Below are 13014 nucleotides of genomic sequence, written 5' to 3'. Positions count from 1 at the left end.
GAATCCTTCTCAAAAAAATAAATAAATAGGCTGGGCACGGTGGCTCAAGCCTGTAATCCCAGCACTTTGGGAGGCCGACGTGGGTGGATCACGAGGTCAGGAGATCAAGACCATCCTGGCTAACACGGTGAAGCCCCGTCTCTACTAAAAATACAAAAAATTAGCTGGGCGTGGTGGCGGGCGACTGTAGTCCCAGCTACTCGGGAGGCTGAGGCAGGAGAATGGCATGAACCCGGGAGGTAGAGCCTGCAGTGAGCCGAGATCACGCCACGGCACTCCAGCCTGGGCGACAGAGCGAGACTCCGTCTCAAAAAATAAATAAATAAAAATAAATAAATAAATAATAAAAATACAAAAATTAGGTGGGCATGTTGGCACGCACCTATAGTTCCAGCTACTGGGGAGACTGAGGCAGGAGAAGCGCTTGAACCTGAGAGGAGGAGGTTGTAGTGAGCCAAGATTGCACCACTGCACTCCAGCCTGGCGACAGAGCAAGACTCCATCTCAAAATAAATAAATAAATAAATAAATAAATACAAATGAAAGTTACCTGATCCCCAAAGCCTGGTATTTGATCAGCGGATGTCACCCAGCTTACCATAATATAAAAGCTTAAGATTTCACACCATCACATACAACTTTTTTACTAAAGCAAAAATTATCGAATATTGTCTGAATGCTGAGTGCTACGCAGAACTGTCCATACACAGTCTACAAATGCGTACAACACAACTTCCTTTTACAAAAGAGGAAATCGGGCCTGGCATGGTGGCTCACATCCATAATCTTATGTAATCTTGGCATTTTGGGAGGTCACAACAGCAGGACTGTTTGAGCACAGAAGTTCCAAACCAGCCTGGGTAATGTAGGGAGACCCCGTCTCTATTTAAAAAAAAAAAAGAAAAGAGAACTATCCAGGCATGGTAGTGTACCCCTAGAGTCCCAGCTACCCAGGAGGTGGAGGTGGGAGAATCACTTGCGCCCAGGAGGTCGAGGCTGCAGTGAGCCATGACTGTGCCACTGTACTCCAGGCTGAGCAACAGAGTGAGATCCTTTCTCGAAAAATAAAAAAGGCAGAGGATAGCAAATACCATTCCATTATTTAAAAACAAGAAGACAGCATATATCTACATAGTCGGTAACTCCTAGTCATTCAGACTACTTAAAACTTTCTTCAGGGCCAGGCGCAGAGGATCATGCCTCTAATTCCACCACTCTGGAGGCCGAGGCGAGCAGATCATGAGGTCTGGAGTTTGAGACCAGCCTGGCCAACATGGTGAAACCCTGTCTCTACTAAAAATACATTTTTAGCGGGGTGTGGTGGCACACACCTGTAATCCCAGCCACTCAGGAGGCTGAGGCAGGAGAATTGCTTGAACCCAGGAGGCAGAAGTTGCAGTGAGCCGAGATCACGCCACCGCACTCCAGCCTGGGTGACAGAGTGAGACTCTGTCTCAAAAACAAAACAAAACAACAACAACAAAAACAAAAAAAACTTTCTTCAGTTTACAACTAAAATAAAAACACAGAGCTCATCTTACATGGCAACTCCAGGCCCGGGTGCACAGTCGCATTTTTGACCATAGGCGGGGAGTGACGACCATCATCCATGTCCAGTTCCGTGCACTGAGCTTCCCCGTGGATGACAGCCAAACCCAGACGCAGTCTCTCCGCATAGGACTGGGCCCTAGAAGGACAAAGGGAAATGGTGAAACTGACAGGAAGAAATCCCACATATCACTACTGCATCACTTTTTAACCACAAAATGAAAATATTTAACATTTCAGGGACATACAAAGGCATTATTTATATAAATGAGAATGTGAGGCCCAGGTCAGAATGTAAATGCCTCAAAGCGCACATGAGTTAGTGTCTGGGATTGTATCTGATTCTAGACCTTTTTTTTTTTTTTTTTAAGACAACGTCTCACTGTCACCCAGGCTGGAGTGCAGTGGCGTCAACATGGCTCACTGCAGCCTCAACCTCCTGGGGCTCAGGTGATCCTCCCAGCTCAACCTCCCAAGTAGCTGGGATCACAGGCATATGTTACCATAACTGGCTAATTTTTGTATTTTTGTAGAGACAGGGTCTCACTATGTTACCCAGGCTGGTCTTGAACCCCTGGGCTCAAGCGATCTCCCGCTTTGGCCTCCCAAAGTGCTGGAATTACAGGCGTAAGCCACGCCGCCCAGCTCTGATTCTAGATAATTTTGATTCTATCCTTTGTCCAATATTCTTAATAGTCATCTTCAGAAGAAAGAACAACGTTAAAAACCATTGCCTGGGCCGGGCACAGTGGCTCGCGTCTGTAATCCCAGCACTTTGAGAGACCGAGGTTGACAGATCACCTGAGGTCAGGAGTTCAAGACTAGTCTGGTGAACATGGTGAAACCCCGTCTCTACTAAAAATACAAAAAATGAGCCAGGAGTGGTGGCAGGTGCCTGTAATCCCAGCTACTGGGGAGGCTGAGGCAGGAGATGTGCTTGAACCCAGGAGGTAGAGGTTGCAGTGAGCCGAGATCAAGCCATTGCACTCCAGCCTGGGCGACAGAATGAGACTCCATCTCAAAACAAAACAAAAAACAAAACAAAACAAAACTATTCGCTGAAAAATGCTCATAGCCTCATTGATTTCCTTTCTCTGGGAACTTGAAGAAACTTTGTTTTCCCAGAGGAGAGCTGAGCAACTCAGCAACCATGTGTGTTGTCTGGAGGCTGGAGATAAAGCTGTGTGTGGCATGGGACGTGGCAACGAGGGAGGGGTTAACATGAGAGCCAATGGGTTTTCACAGGCAAGTGACAGCCTCTGGATTCCAAAGCAGCTCATTCTGACTTTGGGAGTGCTCAGGAGGGATCAGGACCCAGGTCTAGCTTACTTACCTCTTTGCAGCATCAGGAGACTTAGCTACAATGACTGCATTTCTGTAATTTGGAATCTAGATTTGAAGGAAAAATAGAAAATACTGAAAAGTTATCAGAAAATAACACTTGGATGCTAGTATTCAAGTTCGTACAACAATGATCCAAACTAGTCATCAAATATGCTAGAATTTTAGCCACAAGTTTTAGATTTTTCAATATTTATCAATTAACATCATTGCAAAAAGCACTCCATCAAGAATTTTTAAAAAATAAATCTTATTAAAACCTTCATTTTAGAAAACATAAGCAAATTGCTAAAGATACGTAGGAAAAAAAATCCATTTTTAGTGTCTTTTAAAGCTATGATCCTCCACGACTAAAGTTGACCCTGTCTGCTGCCTCAGGCATTGCGACTTAAGGGAGAGCTCATTTGATGCGCCTTTCAATATCGAAATCTGATACCAGAGAAAAACTAGATAAGATCTCTTTTGAGGACAATGGGGTGTTTGCTGGTGGTTCCTCACTTCTTCCTGGATATACTGAAGCAGGAAAGGTGAGGCTCTAAGGTTGTCCACGGGAAAGCTGAAAAAGCCTTGTATTTCCTTTTGATGAAGATCCATAGTGATAATGTGAGTTAAACCTGAAATTTTAAAACAAAAAATTACAAAGTTCACCCCTACAGGTTAATGGCTACAGTGGACCTAAACTAGATGCTCAACTCCTGCTTCCTACCAGCAGACTGAAGACAGGGGGTGCTGTGATTAAGCACTGCAATCACACGCTTGATTGTTAACTTTAATAAAGCCTTAATGTGGAGAAGACTACAACTTTCCAATGTAGAGAAGGCTACAACCTTCCACATGGACAAAGAACTAAAGCTGAGAAAGTGGGAATTATTGACTATTGGCTTGGTCCAGAAAATTGAGAAAAGAATAACGTGGCAGGAGCAAAACTATGAATATGGAATTAATATCAAAGAGATGTAAAAAACAGTAAGGCCTTTATTAAAGAATCTTGAAAGAAAGGATAAAGAACTGCAGCGAAGGCAAAAAGTAGTAAGAACACAAAAACAAAGTAATATACGTATTAGAAGAAAATAAACTCATGTAACACAAAGATATTGAAGTTTAGAATAATTTCTGTATGTGATAAAGAATGTTTCAGGTACTCTTATAGAAAAACAGTGAAGAGATACTCTTATAATCAAGAGTACTGAAGAGGAAAAGGTACATATATAAACACATTGCAAATGGTCAAAGGTCACAGCAAAACTTCCAGAGCATAGAACCAGTATTACTTGTTCTTTCCAGAAATATTATACTTTTTTGGACAGAAGGAAATTCACATATAGTTGACCATCTGGATCTACGAGTTCCACGTGTGGATTCAACCAAACACTGACTGAAAATGTAGTTAGGCCTACAATGGTTGTGTCTGTACTGAGCAGGTATGAAATTTTTTTTCTCGTCATTATTCGCTAAATAATGACAGTTATAATAACAATTTACGTAGCATTTATATGGTATTCGGTATTTATAAATAATCTCCAGATGACTGTGTTGGTTATATGCAAATACTATGGCATTTTATATGAAAGACTTGAGTATCTTTGGGTTTTGGTATCTGCTGAGGAGCCAGGGAAGGGGGAGATAGGTTCCTGGAACAATCCTACAAGGATATCGAGGGAGGACCATACATTTCATTCTGAGGACATAAATACGTGTTAAAGTTTTAGAATAGACATCAGATGAATAGAAACCCAAATGTAAAATACTACACTGATTTACAGGCCAGAAAGTGTGCCCCCGCTACATGAGGAGAATAAAGCAATGAAAATGAGCTGCTATGTAGAAAGGCAAGTGGGGGAGAGGTAGTAAAAGAAAATCCAGCTTGAATACTATGAACAAAAATGGAATTTAGCTAACAAAGCAGGTACAGAAATCCAGACCTGAAGATCAAAAGATCACATAAGAATGCCAAGACTGCCAGCTAAGAATTTAACGATGACAAGATGAAATAGAAGATATGTGACAGATGACAGAGAAGAGAAGACACTAAAGCAATGGTATTCTAAAGTAAGACGAAGCGAATAAGGGAAAAAACAGAATTTCTAACCAAGCTCACATATCCTTAGCCAAAACTGTTCAAAAGGAAACAAACACTCAGATCCCAAATTGGGTATCTGAGGTATGAACTAAGCCCGACTAGGAAAGAGCCCTAAAGGATCATGCTGGAACCCCAGGGCCCCGGCGCACACTCACCTGCTTTTGCCAGCATGGATGCTAGCAGCTTGCACACAATGGAACCTCTCTTCCTCATCTTGCTCTGCTTGCTGTAGGGGAAGTAGGGGATGACCCCAATAATATTCCTGGCACAGGCAGTCTTCAGTGCGTAAGCCATGATGAGCAACTCCATGACAGCTGTATTCACATCTCTGAAACAGTCCAAATTTGTATTTGGGGATTAACTCCATTTATTAACCCTTAGAAAAGATCTTGACTTTATCAACTTAATATGGGCAGCCAGACGGGTGTTGTGGGAATTTTACCATCACACTAGCTTACAATGCTACCTCATGAAGGCAGGGGAAGCTTTCCAACTTTTTGTAGCTGAGTAAGCCCCAGCTTTCATCTGAGGTTACCCCTATTCACAGCACAGTTAACCCACTCTCACATTTGCCTGGGTCTCTCGTGTGTCATACCGGGTTACTGCAGTGGCATCTGAAGCAACTGCTGGTGACCAGAGTTACCCAACACCTGCTGGCAGCCTCCCAGGGATTTGGGCTCAGGCCAGCATGAACGCCAAGAACCCACCTGCCCTTCCATTTAGCTGCCATTAACAGAAAGATTTGGTCTTTCTTCTCATTGGGTGTGGTGAGGTCTTGGAATATAATTTTTTTCTTTTTTTGAGACGGAGTCTCACTCTGTCACCCAGGCTGGAGTGCAGTGGCATGATCTCAGCTCACTGCAACCTCCGCCTCCCAGGTTCAAGCAATTCTCCTGTCTCAGCCTCCCAAGTAACTAGGATTACAGGCGTGCACCACCACACGCAGCTACTTTTGTATTTTTAGTAGAGACGGGGTTTTACCATGTTGGCCAGGCTGGTCTCAAACTCCGGACCTCAGGTGATCCACCTGCCTCAGCCTCCCAAAGTGCTGGGATTACAGGCATGAGCCACTGTGCCCAGTGAGAACTTGATTTTCAAAAACCTCCCTAGATGCTGGACACAGTGACTCACGCCTGTTATCCAAGCACTTTCGGAGGCCGAGGCAGGCAGATCACCTGAGGTCACGAGTTTGAGACCAGCCTGGCCAACATTATGAAACCCTGTCTCTACTAAAAATACAAAAATTAGCTGGGCGTAGTGGCACACGCCTGTAGTCCCAGCTACTGGAGAGGCTGAGGCAGGAGAATCACTTGACCCTGGGAGGTGGAGGTTGCAGTGAGACGAGATCGCGCCACTGCACTCTAGCCTGGACGACAGAGTGAGACTGTCTCAAAAAACAAAACAAAACTCCCTGGACCCTTCCTTCCCTGACATATAAATTCCTGACAAAGATTACCCTGAGAGACAAAAAAATGAAACATGAATCTGAAAGATAGTGGAAGGAAAGGCTACTTCCAATGATTATAAATTTGGATTGTTAGCTTTTGCCAAGGATAATCAAACCTAATGTAGAGTCTGTATTCATTCATTGATTCACTTACTTACTCACTTATTAAGAAATGGTCTCACCCCTGTCACCCAGGCTGGAGTGCAGTGGTACAATCATAGCTCACTGCAGCCTCGAACTCCTGGGCTCAAGTGATGCTCCCACCTCAGCCTATCAAAGCACTGGGATTATAGGCATGCACCACCATTCCCAGTCAGGCTCTGCCTTTAAAAACCGGTGAGAAAGCCTTGAAATCCTTCCAGGACGCTCTCTCAGTATTCACTTCTCACGTTAGCTTCCTCCTGCTCTTCCCTGGACTATCCACGCATCCTCAAACATCCCCATCTTGGGGCGGGGGTGGGGGTCAAGACTGTATCTCCTTTCCCTTCCCCATGTCATCAGTTCATACCCATGGCAGCAGGTTCTTCAGGCGCCCGTTCTTGAACAATTATCAGCTCTACACTGACATGTAGGTGATGCTGCCCTCATTACAGCAAAGTGGAAAGCCTGACATACACAGAGTTAACGTTTGCTGAATAGGTGACTGAATGAAATACTCAGCAAGAGATGCCTTCTAGCTTGAAGGGTAATCGAGCCATTTCCTCCCAGTCTCTTACAATTTATGTTGACACTTCTCTCTAAGGCAGAGTGCGTTTGGGAGTGAGCGATTTCAAGGACATCCTTTTATTCTGACAATGTTTTCCACTTCCAGGTTCAACTCCTGGAACTTTCAATTTCACCCTTGTAATTTAGATTTTTCTTAACGATTGCAAGCATTCTGTGATTTAAAAAAACAAAAACAAAAAAAACAAAAACAAACAAAAAACATTTCTCCCTGAGGAGACTGATGCAGGGCTCAACTTCAAGACAACTAAGATATTCCTTTGAGACTGCTAATCCATTCCATTATTTTCCAGTTACCTTTTTTTTTTCCCCCCCTCAATAAATTGGAGCATTTTTCTCCTTCAGCCTTCCAAATTAATAATGCCAAGTCTGGCATCAAAAGGTCAGATAATCTTTGGTAGAATCAAAGCAATTATCAAATACTTTCAAGGAACTTGGGAATTCATAATAGTCAATTTTAGTTCATCATCCATGCAACACATATTTAATGGGCAACTTGAGTCAAGCACTGTGGTAGGTAAACAAGGCAAACCACCTCTAGGGAACGCCAGAGGCCATCTGGGACCACTCTCAAGGTAATCATTCTTCCTAAGAAGGAGTACATCTGACTCATGCAAGAATGTGTGGTCCCCTTCCCAGAGACTTTTTTTTTTTTTGAGACGGAGTCTCGCTCTGTGGCCCAGGCTGGAGTGCAGTGGCCGGATCTCAGCTCACTGCAAGCTCTGCCTCCCGGGTTCATGCCATTCTCCTGCCTCAGCCTCCCGAGTAGCTGGGACTACAGGCGCCTGCCACCTCGCCCGGCTAGTTTTTTGTATTTTTTAGTAGAGACGGGGTTTCACCGTGGTCTCGATCTCCTGACCTTGTGATCCACCCGCCTCAGCCTCCCAAAGTGCTGGGATTACAGGTGTGGGCCACCATGCCCGGCCCTTTCTTTTTTTTTAAATAGAGAAAGGTCTCACCATGTTGCCCAGGCTGGTCTTGTACTCCTGGGCTCAGGCGATCCTCTTGCCTTGGCTTCCCAAAGTGCTGGCAGTACAGCTTAAGCCACCATGCCCAGCCAATCAACTACTTTTCTTTCCCCTAAGAAAACCATATCCTATATTAAGCCCAGACCTTACTGCTCTAGCATTTTGGACAGGCAAAAACTAACCTGAGGTGAGGAAACAGGCATGGTATGTATACGCATTCATTAAACTAACCAGGCTTGCAAAAGAGAGACCAACACCATAGCTGGAAGTAATGGGGGAGAATTTACCCTCCTCCCAACTATAACAAATTAATCATCTGCGGCAGTTGTAAATTTGATGTTGTTGTTGTTTTGAAACTGGGTCACTGTCACCCAGGCTGGAAGGCTAGAGTGCAGTAGCACCATCTTGGCTCACTGCAACCTCTGCCTTCCAGGTTCAATCGATTCTCCCACCTCAGCCTTCTGAATATCTGGGATTACAGGCACCCGCCACCATGCCTGGCTAATTTTTTTGTGTTTTCAGTAGAGACGGGGTTTCACCGTGTTGGCTAGGCTGGTCTCAAACTCCTGACCTCAACTGATCCGCCTGCCTCGGCCTCCCAAAGTGCTGAGATTACAGGCATGGGCCTCCGTGCCCAGCTGTAAATGTTATGTTAGTGAGTCTTCTTACTTTACATCAACACACTAGAACTTGTACATAAACACAAAAATTATCCTTTAAAATGTACTTTATAAGCTTCATAATCAACACACTAGAACTTGTACGTAAACATAAAAATTATCCTTTAAAATATACTTTATAAGCTTCATATTTTACTTAGTTCCGTTGCTTCGTATATCTGGAAAATCTTTGAGTATTACACAGTTCAATTACCCAAAATAATCATTTTGTTCTGAATGGCTTTTTGCCATTTCCAAAAATTAAACCTATCGTCAAAGACCAAAAATTTGCTATTATTAGAACAGTCAAAAGAAATATGCTGCAAGTTTGGAAGCGGTAGTTCCAAAGCTATTCCAAGCAAAAACAGAACCAAAAAAAGGGATCTATGTTATTTTAGAACAACAGCTCCGAAGGCAATAAGCTTAATGACTAGGCTTTGGTCTGTTTGCCTAAAATTAGCCTTATTACTTTAGGCAATGCCCCCTTCCTCCTAACAACAGAAAAACCTGTAAAATATATTCCTTCATCTATGTAACTGCAGATAATATTAAAAAACCAGATCGAGGCCGGGCGCGGTGGCTCAAGCCTGTAATCCCAGCACTTTGGGAGGCCAAGGCGGGCGGATCACGAGGTCAGGAGATCGAGACCATCCTGGCTAACACGGTGAAACCCCATCTCTACTAAAAATACCAAAAAATTAGCCGGGTGTGGTGGCGGGCGCCTGTAGTCCCAGCTACTCGGGAGGCTGAGGCAGGAGAATGGTGTGAACCCACGAGGCGGAGCTTGAAGTGAGCTGAAGCTTGCAGTGAGCCGAGATCGCGCCACTGCACTCCAGCCTGGGGAACAGAGCAAGATTCCGTCTCAAAAAAAAAAAAAAAAACCAGATCGGGCACAGCGGCTCACGCCTGTAATCCTAACATTTTGGGAGGCCGAGGCAGGTGAATCACCTGAGGTCACGAGACCAGCCTAGGCAACATGGAGAAACCCCATCTCTACTAAAAATACAAAAATTAGCTGGGTGTGGTGGTGCACATCTGTAATCCCAGCTACTTGGGAAGCTGAGACACGAGAATTGCTTGAACCCAAGAGGCGGAAATTGCAGTAAGCTGAGATTGTGCCACTGCACTCCAACCTGGGCAACAGAGTAAGATTCTGTCTCAAAAAATAAAATAAATTAATAAAACAAAATATAAAATATAAAATAAAATAAAATAAAAAATTGGGCCAGGCACAGTGGCTCATGCCTGTAATCCCAGCACTTTGGGAGGCCGAGGTGGGTGGATCACCTGAGGTCAGGGGTTCAAAACCAGCCTGGCCAATATGGTGAAACCCTATCTCTACTAAAAATACAAAATTAGCTGGGCATGGTGGTGCATGCCTGTAATCCCAGCTACTTGTGAGGCTCAGGCAGGAGAATCACTCGAACCTGGGAGGCGGAGTTTGCAGTAAGCTGAGGTCATACCACGGCACTCCAGCCTGGGCAACAAGAGAGAAACTCGTCTCAAAAAAAAAAAATTAAATTAAATTAAATTAAATTAAATTATCTCTGTTCTTTAGTTGGTACTAAAGTATCCAGTACTCAAGCACTACAAGAACTAGTTTATTGGCTGGGCATGGTGGCTTACGTCTGTGAGTACTTCGGGAGGCCAAGGCAGGTGGATCACCTGAGGTCAGGAGTTTGAGACCAGCCTGGGTAACATGGCGAAACCCCGTCTCTACTAAAAATACAAAAATCAGCTGACTGTGGTGGCACACACCTATAATCCCAGCTACTCCGGAGGCTGAGGCAGGAGAATTGCTTGAAACTGGGAGGTAGAGGTTGCAGTGGGCTGAGATCGCGCCATTGCACCCCAGCCTGGGCAAGACAGCAAGCCTCCGTCTCAAAACAACAACAAAAAAGAACTAGTTTATTGTGACAAACCTAATAACCTTCTTTATGGGCTGCACACGCACACAAAACAACACATCCATCCTCTGTCTTTTTTCCAAATTTTTCCTTTCTTCTTCCATCCCTATCAGCTTAAAAGACAGAGGAAATGCCCGGTGATATTTTTGCTTTGATGCTCTTAAACTGAACCACTGGGAAGAGACTTGCGGCTTTTAAATAATCTCAACACCAAATACACATAAAGGAACTTCACCATCCTCAGGACAGGGTTCTGGTTTTCAGAAGTACTCATTTATACCTATGTGCCTTTTTCAACAGGAAAGGTGCCTTTCCATGTTGACATGCATGTAAAATTGCCATTGTTATTATACAAGACTGCCTCTTTGCTGCAACTCCATGAAGTGCTCACTACTTCTTCCTTTGGTCAAAATTTCGTTTTTCTTTTTTTTTTTTTTGAGACGGAGTCTCGCCCTTTCGCCCAGGCTGGAGTGCAGTGGCGCAATCAGGGCTCACCTGAAGCTCCGCCTCCTGGGTTCATGCCATTCTCCTGCCTCAGCCTCCCCAGTAGCTGGGACTACAGGCTCCCGCCACTATGCCCGGCTAATTTTCTGTATTTTTAGTAGAGGTGGGGTTTCACTGTATTAGTCAGGATGGTCTGGATCTCCTGACCTCGTGATCCACCCGCCTCGGCCTCCCAAAGTGCTGGAATTACAGGCGTGAGCCACCATGCACGGCCCTTTTTTCTTTTAAATGAAAGCCTAGCACAGTGCCTCATGCATGTAATCCAAGCACCTTGGGAGGTTGGGGCAAGTGGATCACCTGAGCTCAGGAGATCGAGACCAGCCTGGGCAACATGGCAAAATCCTGTCTCTACCAAAAATACAAAATTTGCCATGTGTGGTGGCATGTGCCTATAGCCCCAGCAACTTGGGAGGGTAAGACGGTAGGTGCTAAGACAGGAGAATCACTTGAGCCTGGGAGGTGGAGGCTGCAGTGAGCCGAGATCGTGCCACTGCACTCCAGCCTGTGTAACAGAGCAAGGCCTTGTCTCAAAAACAAACAAACAAACAAAAATAGACACAGGGTCTTAGTATATTGCTTAGGCTGGTCTCAAACTCCTGGCCTCAAGCTATCCTTTCACCTTGGCCTCCTGAAGTGCTAGGATTACAGGCATGAGCCACCATACCTGACCATGGTCAAATTTTCTCATACTCAAGGTACGAGTGAGAAAAACTGTGCTTCCCAATTTGCTATTAACTAGTTCATATTTTCATGCTTCTTTTGTCCCTTCCCTGGAAGACACTTGCACACTGATGATCCTTCATTTGTCAAGTTCAGTCTTTACTGCCCCCACCATCACTCTAGATTGCATGTATTAAATACTTATATTGAGCACTCTTGGTTACCATGTAATATCAAAGTCAAGAATTTTATAAAATTCAACTTTTTATCACAAAGGACACTAACAATACGCTGTTTCTATGCTTGACTAGTTTGAGATAACCACGAACGGCCCAGCGCAGTGGCTCAAGCCCGTAATCCCAGCACTTTGGGAGGCCGAGGCGGGCAGATCACTTGAGGTTGGGAGTTCAAGACCAGTCCGAGCAACATGGAGAAACCCCGTCACTACTAAAAATACAAAATTAGCCAGTCATGGTGGCGCATGTCTGTAATCCCAGCTACTCAGGAGGCTGAGGCAGGACAATCGCTTGAATCCGGGAGGCGGAGGTTGTGGTGGGGTTTGCAGTGAACCGAGAGTGCGCCATTGCACTCCAGCCTAGGCAACAGAGTGAGACTCTGTCTCAAAAAAAAAAAAAAAAGAAAACTGTCTTTCACAAAACTGGTCCCTGGTGCAAAAAAGGTTGGGGACTACTGGGCTATCTAACAAAATGGGGTATCTGCCATGAGGAGGTTCTAACCTCTTAGCTTCTCCTGACTCATAGACGATCCCTAAATACATGTAACAAAACAAAAGTGCCAAGAGCACAGCTGCTCATATGCCAGAGGAGAACGGCTCTGATCAGGCACTAACTCAGTTCAGTCTTTTCCTGGAGAAGTCTGACTGAAATTCCAGGTTACAGTGCAGACTGACAAACTAGTGAGTGTTAACAATTTGACTTTTTTTTTTTTTTTTTCCTGAGCTAAGATCTGGCTCTGTTGCCCAGACTGGAGTGCAGTAGTGCAATCACAGCTCACTGTAGCCCTGACTGCCCAGGCTCAAGTGATCCTCCCAACTCAACCTCCGGGGTAGCTGGGACTATAGGTGCACACCACCATACTTGGCTAATTTTCAAATTTTATTTGTAGAGATGGAGTCTCACTATGTTGCCCAGGCTGTTCTCAAGCCATCTCAGACTCA

The 13014-nt window shown here is 44.6% G+C and overlaps 1 protein-coding gene across 3 annotated transcripts in view; it reads right to left on the bottom strand.

Annotated features, from left to right (window-relative positions):
- Positions 1-13014, bottom strand: part of PRPSAP1 (phosphoribosyl pyrophosphate synthetase associated protein 1) — a 45677-nt gene that overhangs the window by 16896 nt on the left and 15767 nt on the right. For all 3 annotated transcript variants that reach the window (XM_008011665.3, XM_008011669.3, XM_008011667.3), the window contains exons 4-7: positions 5125-5297; positions 3388-3503; positions 2882-2937; positions 1542-1687 (exon numbers count right to left, since the gene is read on the bottom strand). In XM_008011665.3, the coding sequence (XP_008009856.1) occupies positions 1542-1687; positions 2882-2937; positions 3388-3503; positions 5125-5297 (491 nt within the window). The remainder of the gene's footprint in view (positions 1-1541; positions 1688-2881; positions 2938-3387; positions 3504-5124; positions 5298-13014) is intronic.

Source organism: Chlorocebus sabaeus, chromosome 16 (assembly GCF_047675955.1).
Source record: "Chlorocebus sabaeus isolate Y175 chromosome 16, mChlSab1.0.hap1, whole genome shotgun sequence".
In the NCBI taxonomy this organism is placed as follows: domain Eukaryota; kingdom Metazoa; phylum Chordata; class Mammalia; order Primates; family Cercopithecidae; genus Chlorocebus; species Chlorocebus sabaeus.
Note: the sequence above shows the minus strand (reverse complement) of the source record. Positions and strands in the feature narration are given on the sequence as shown.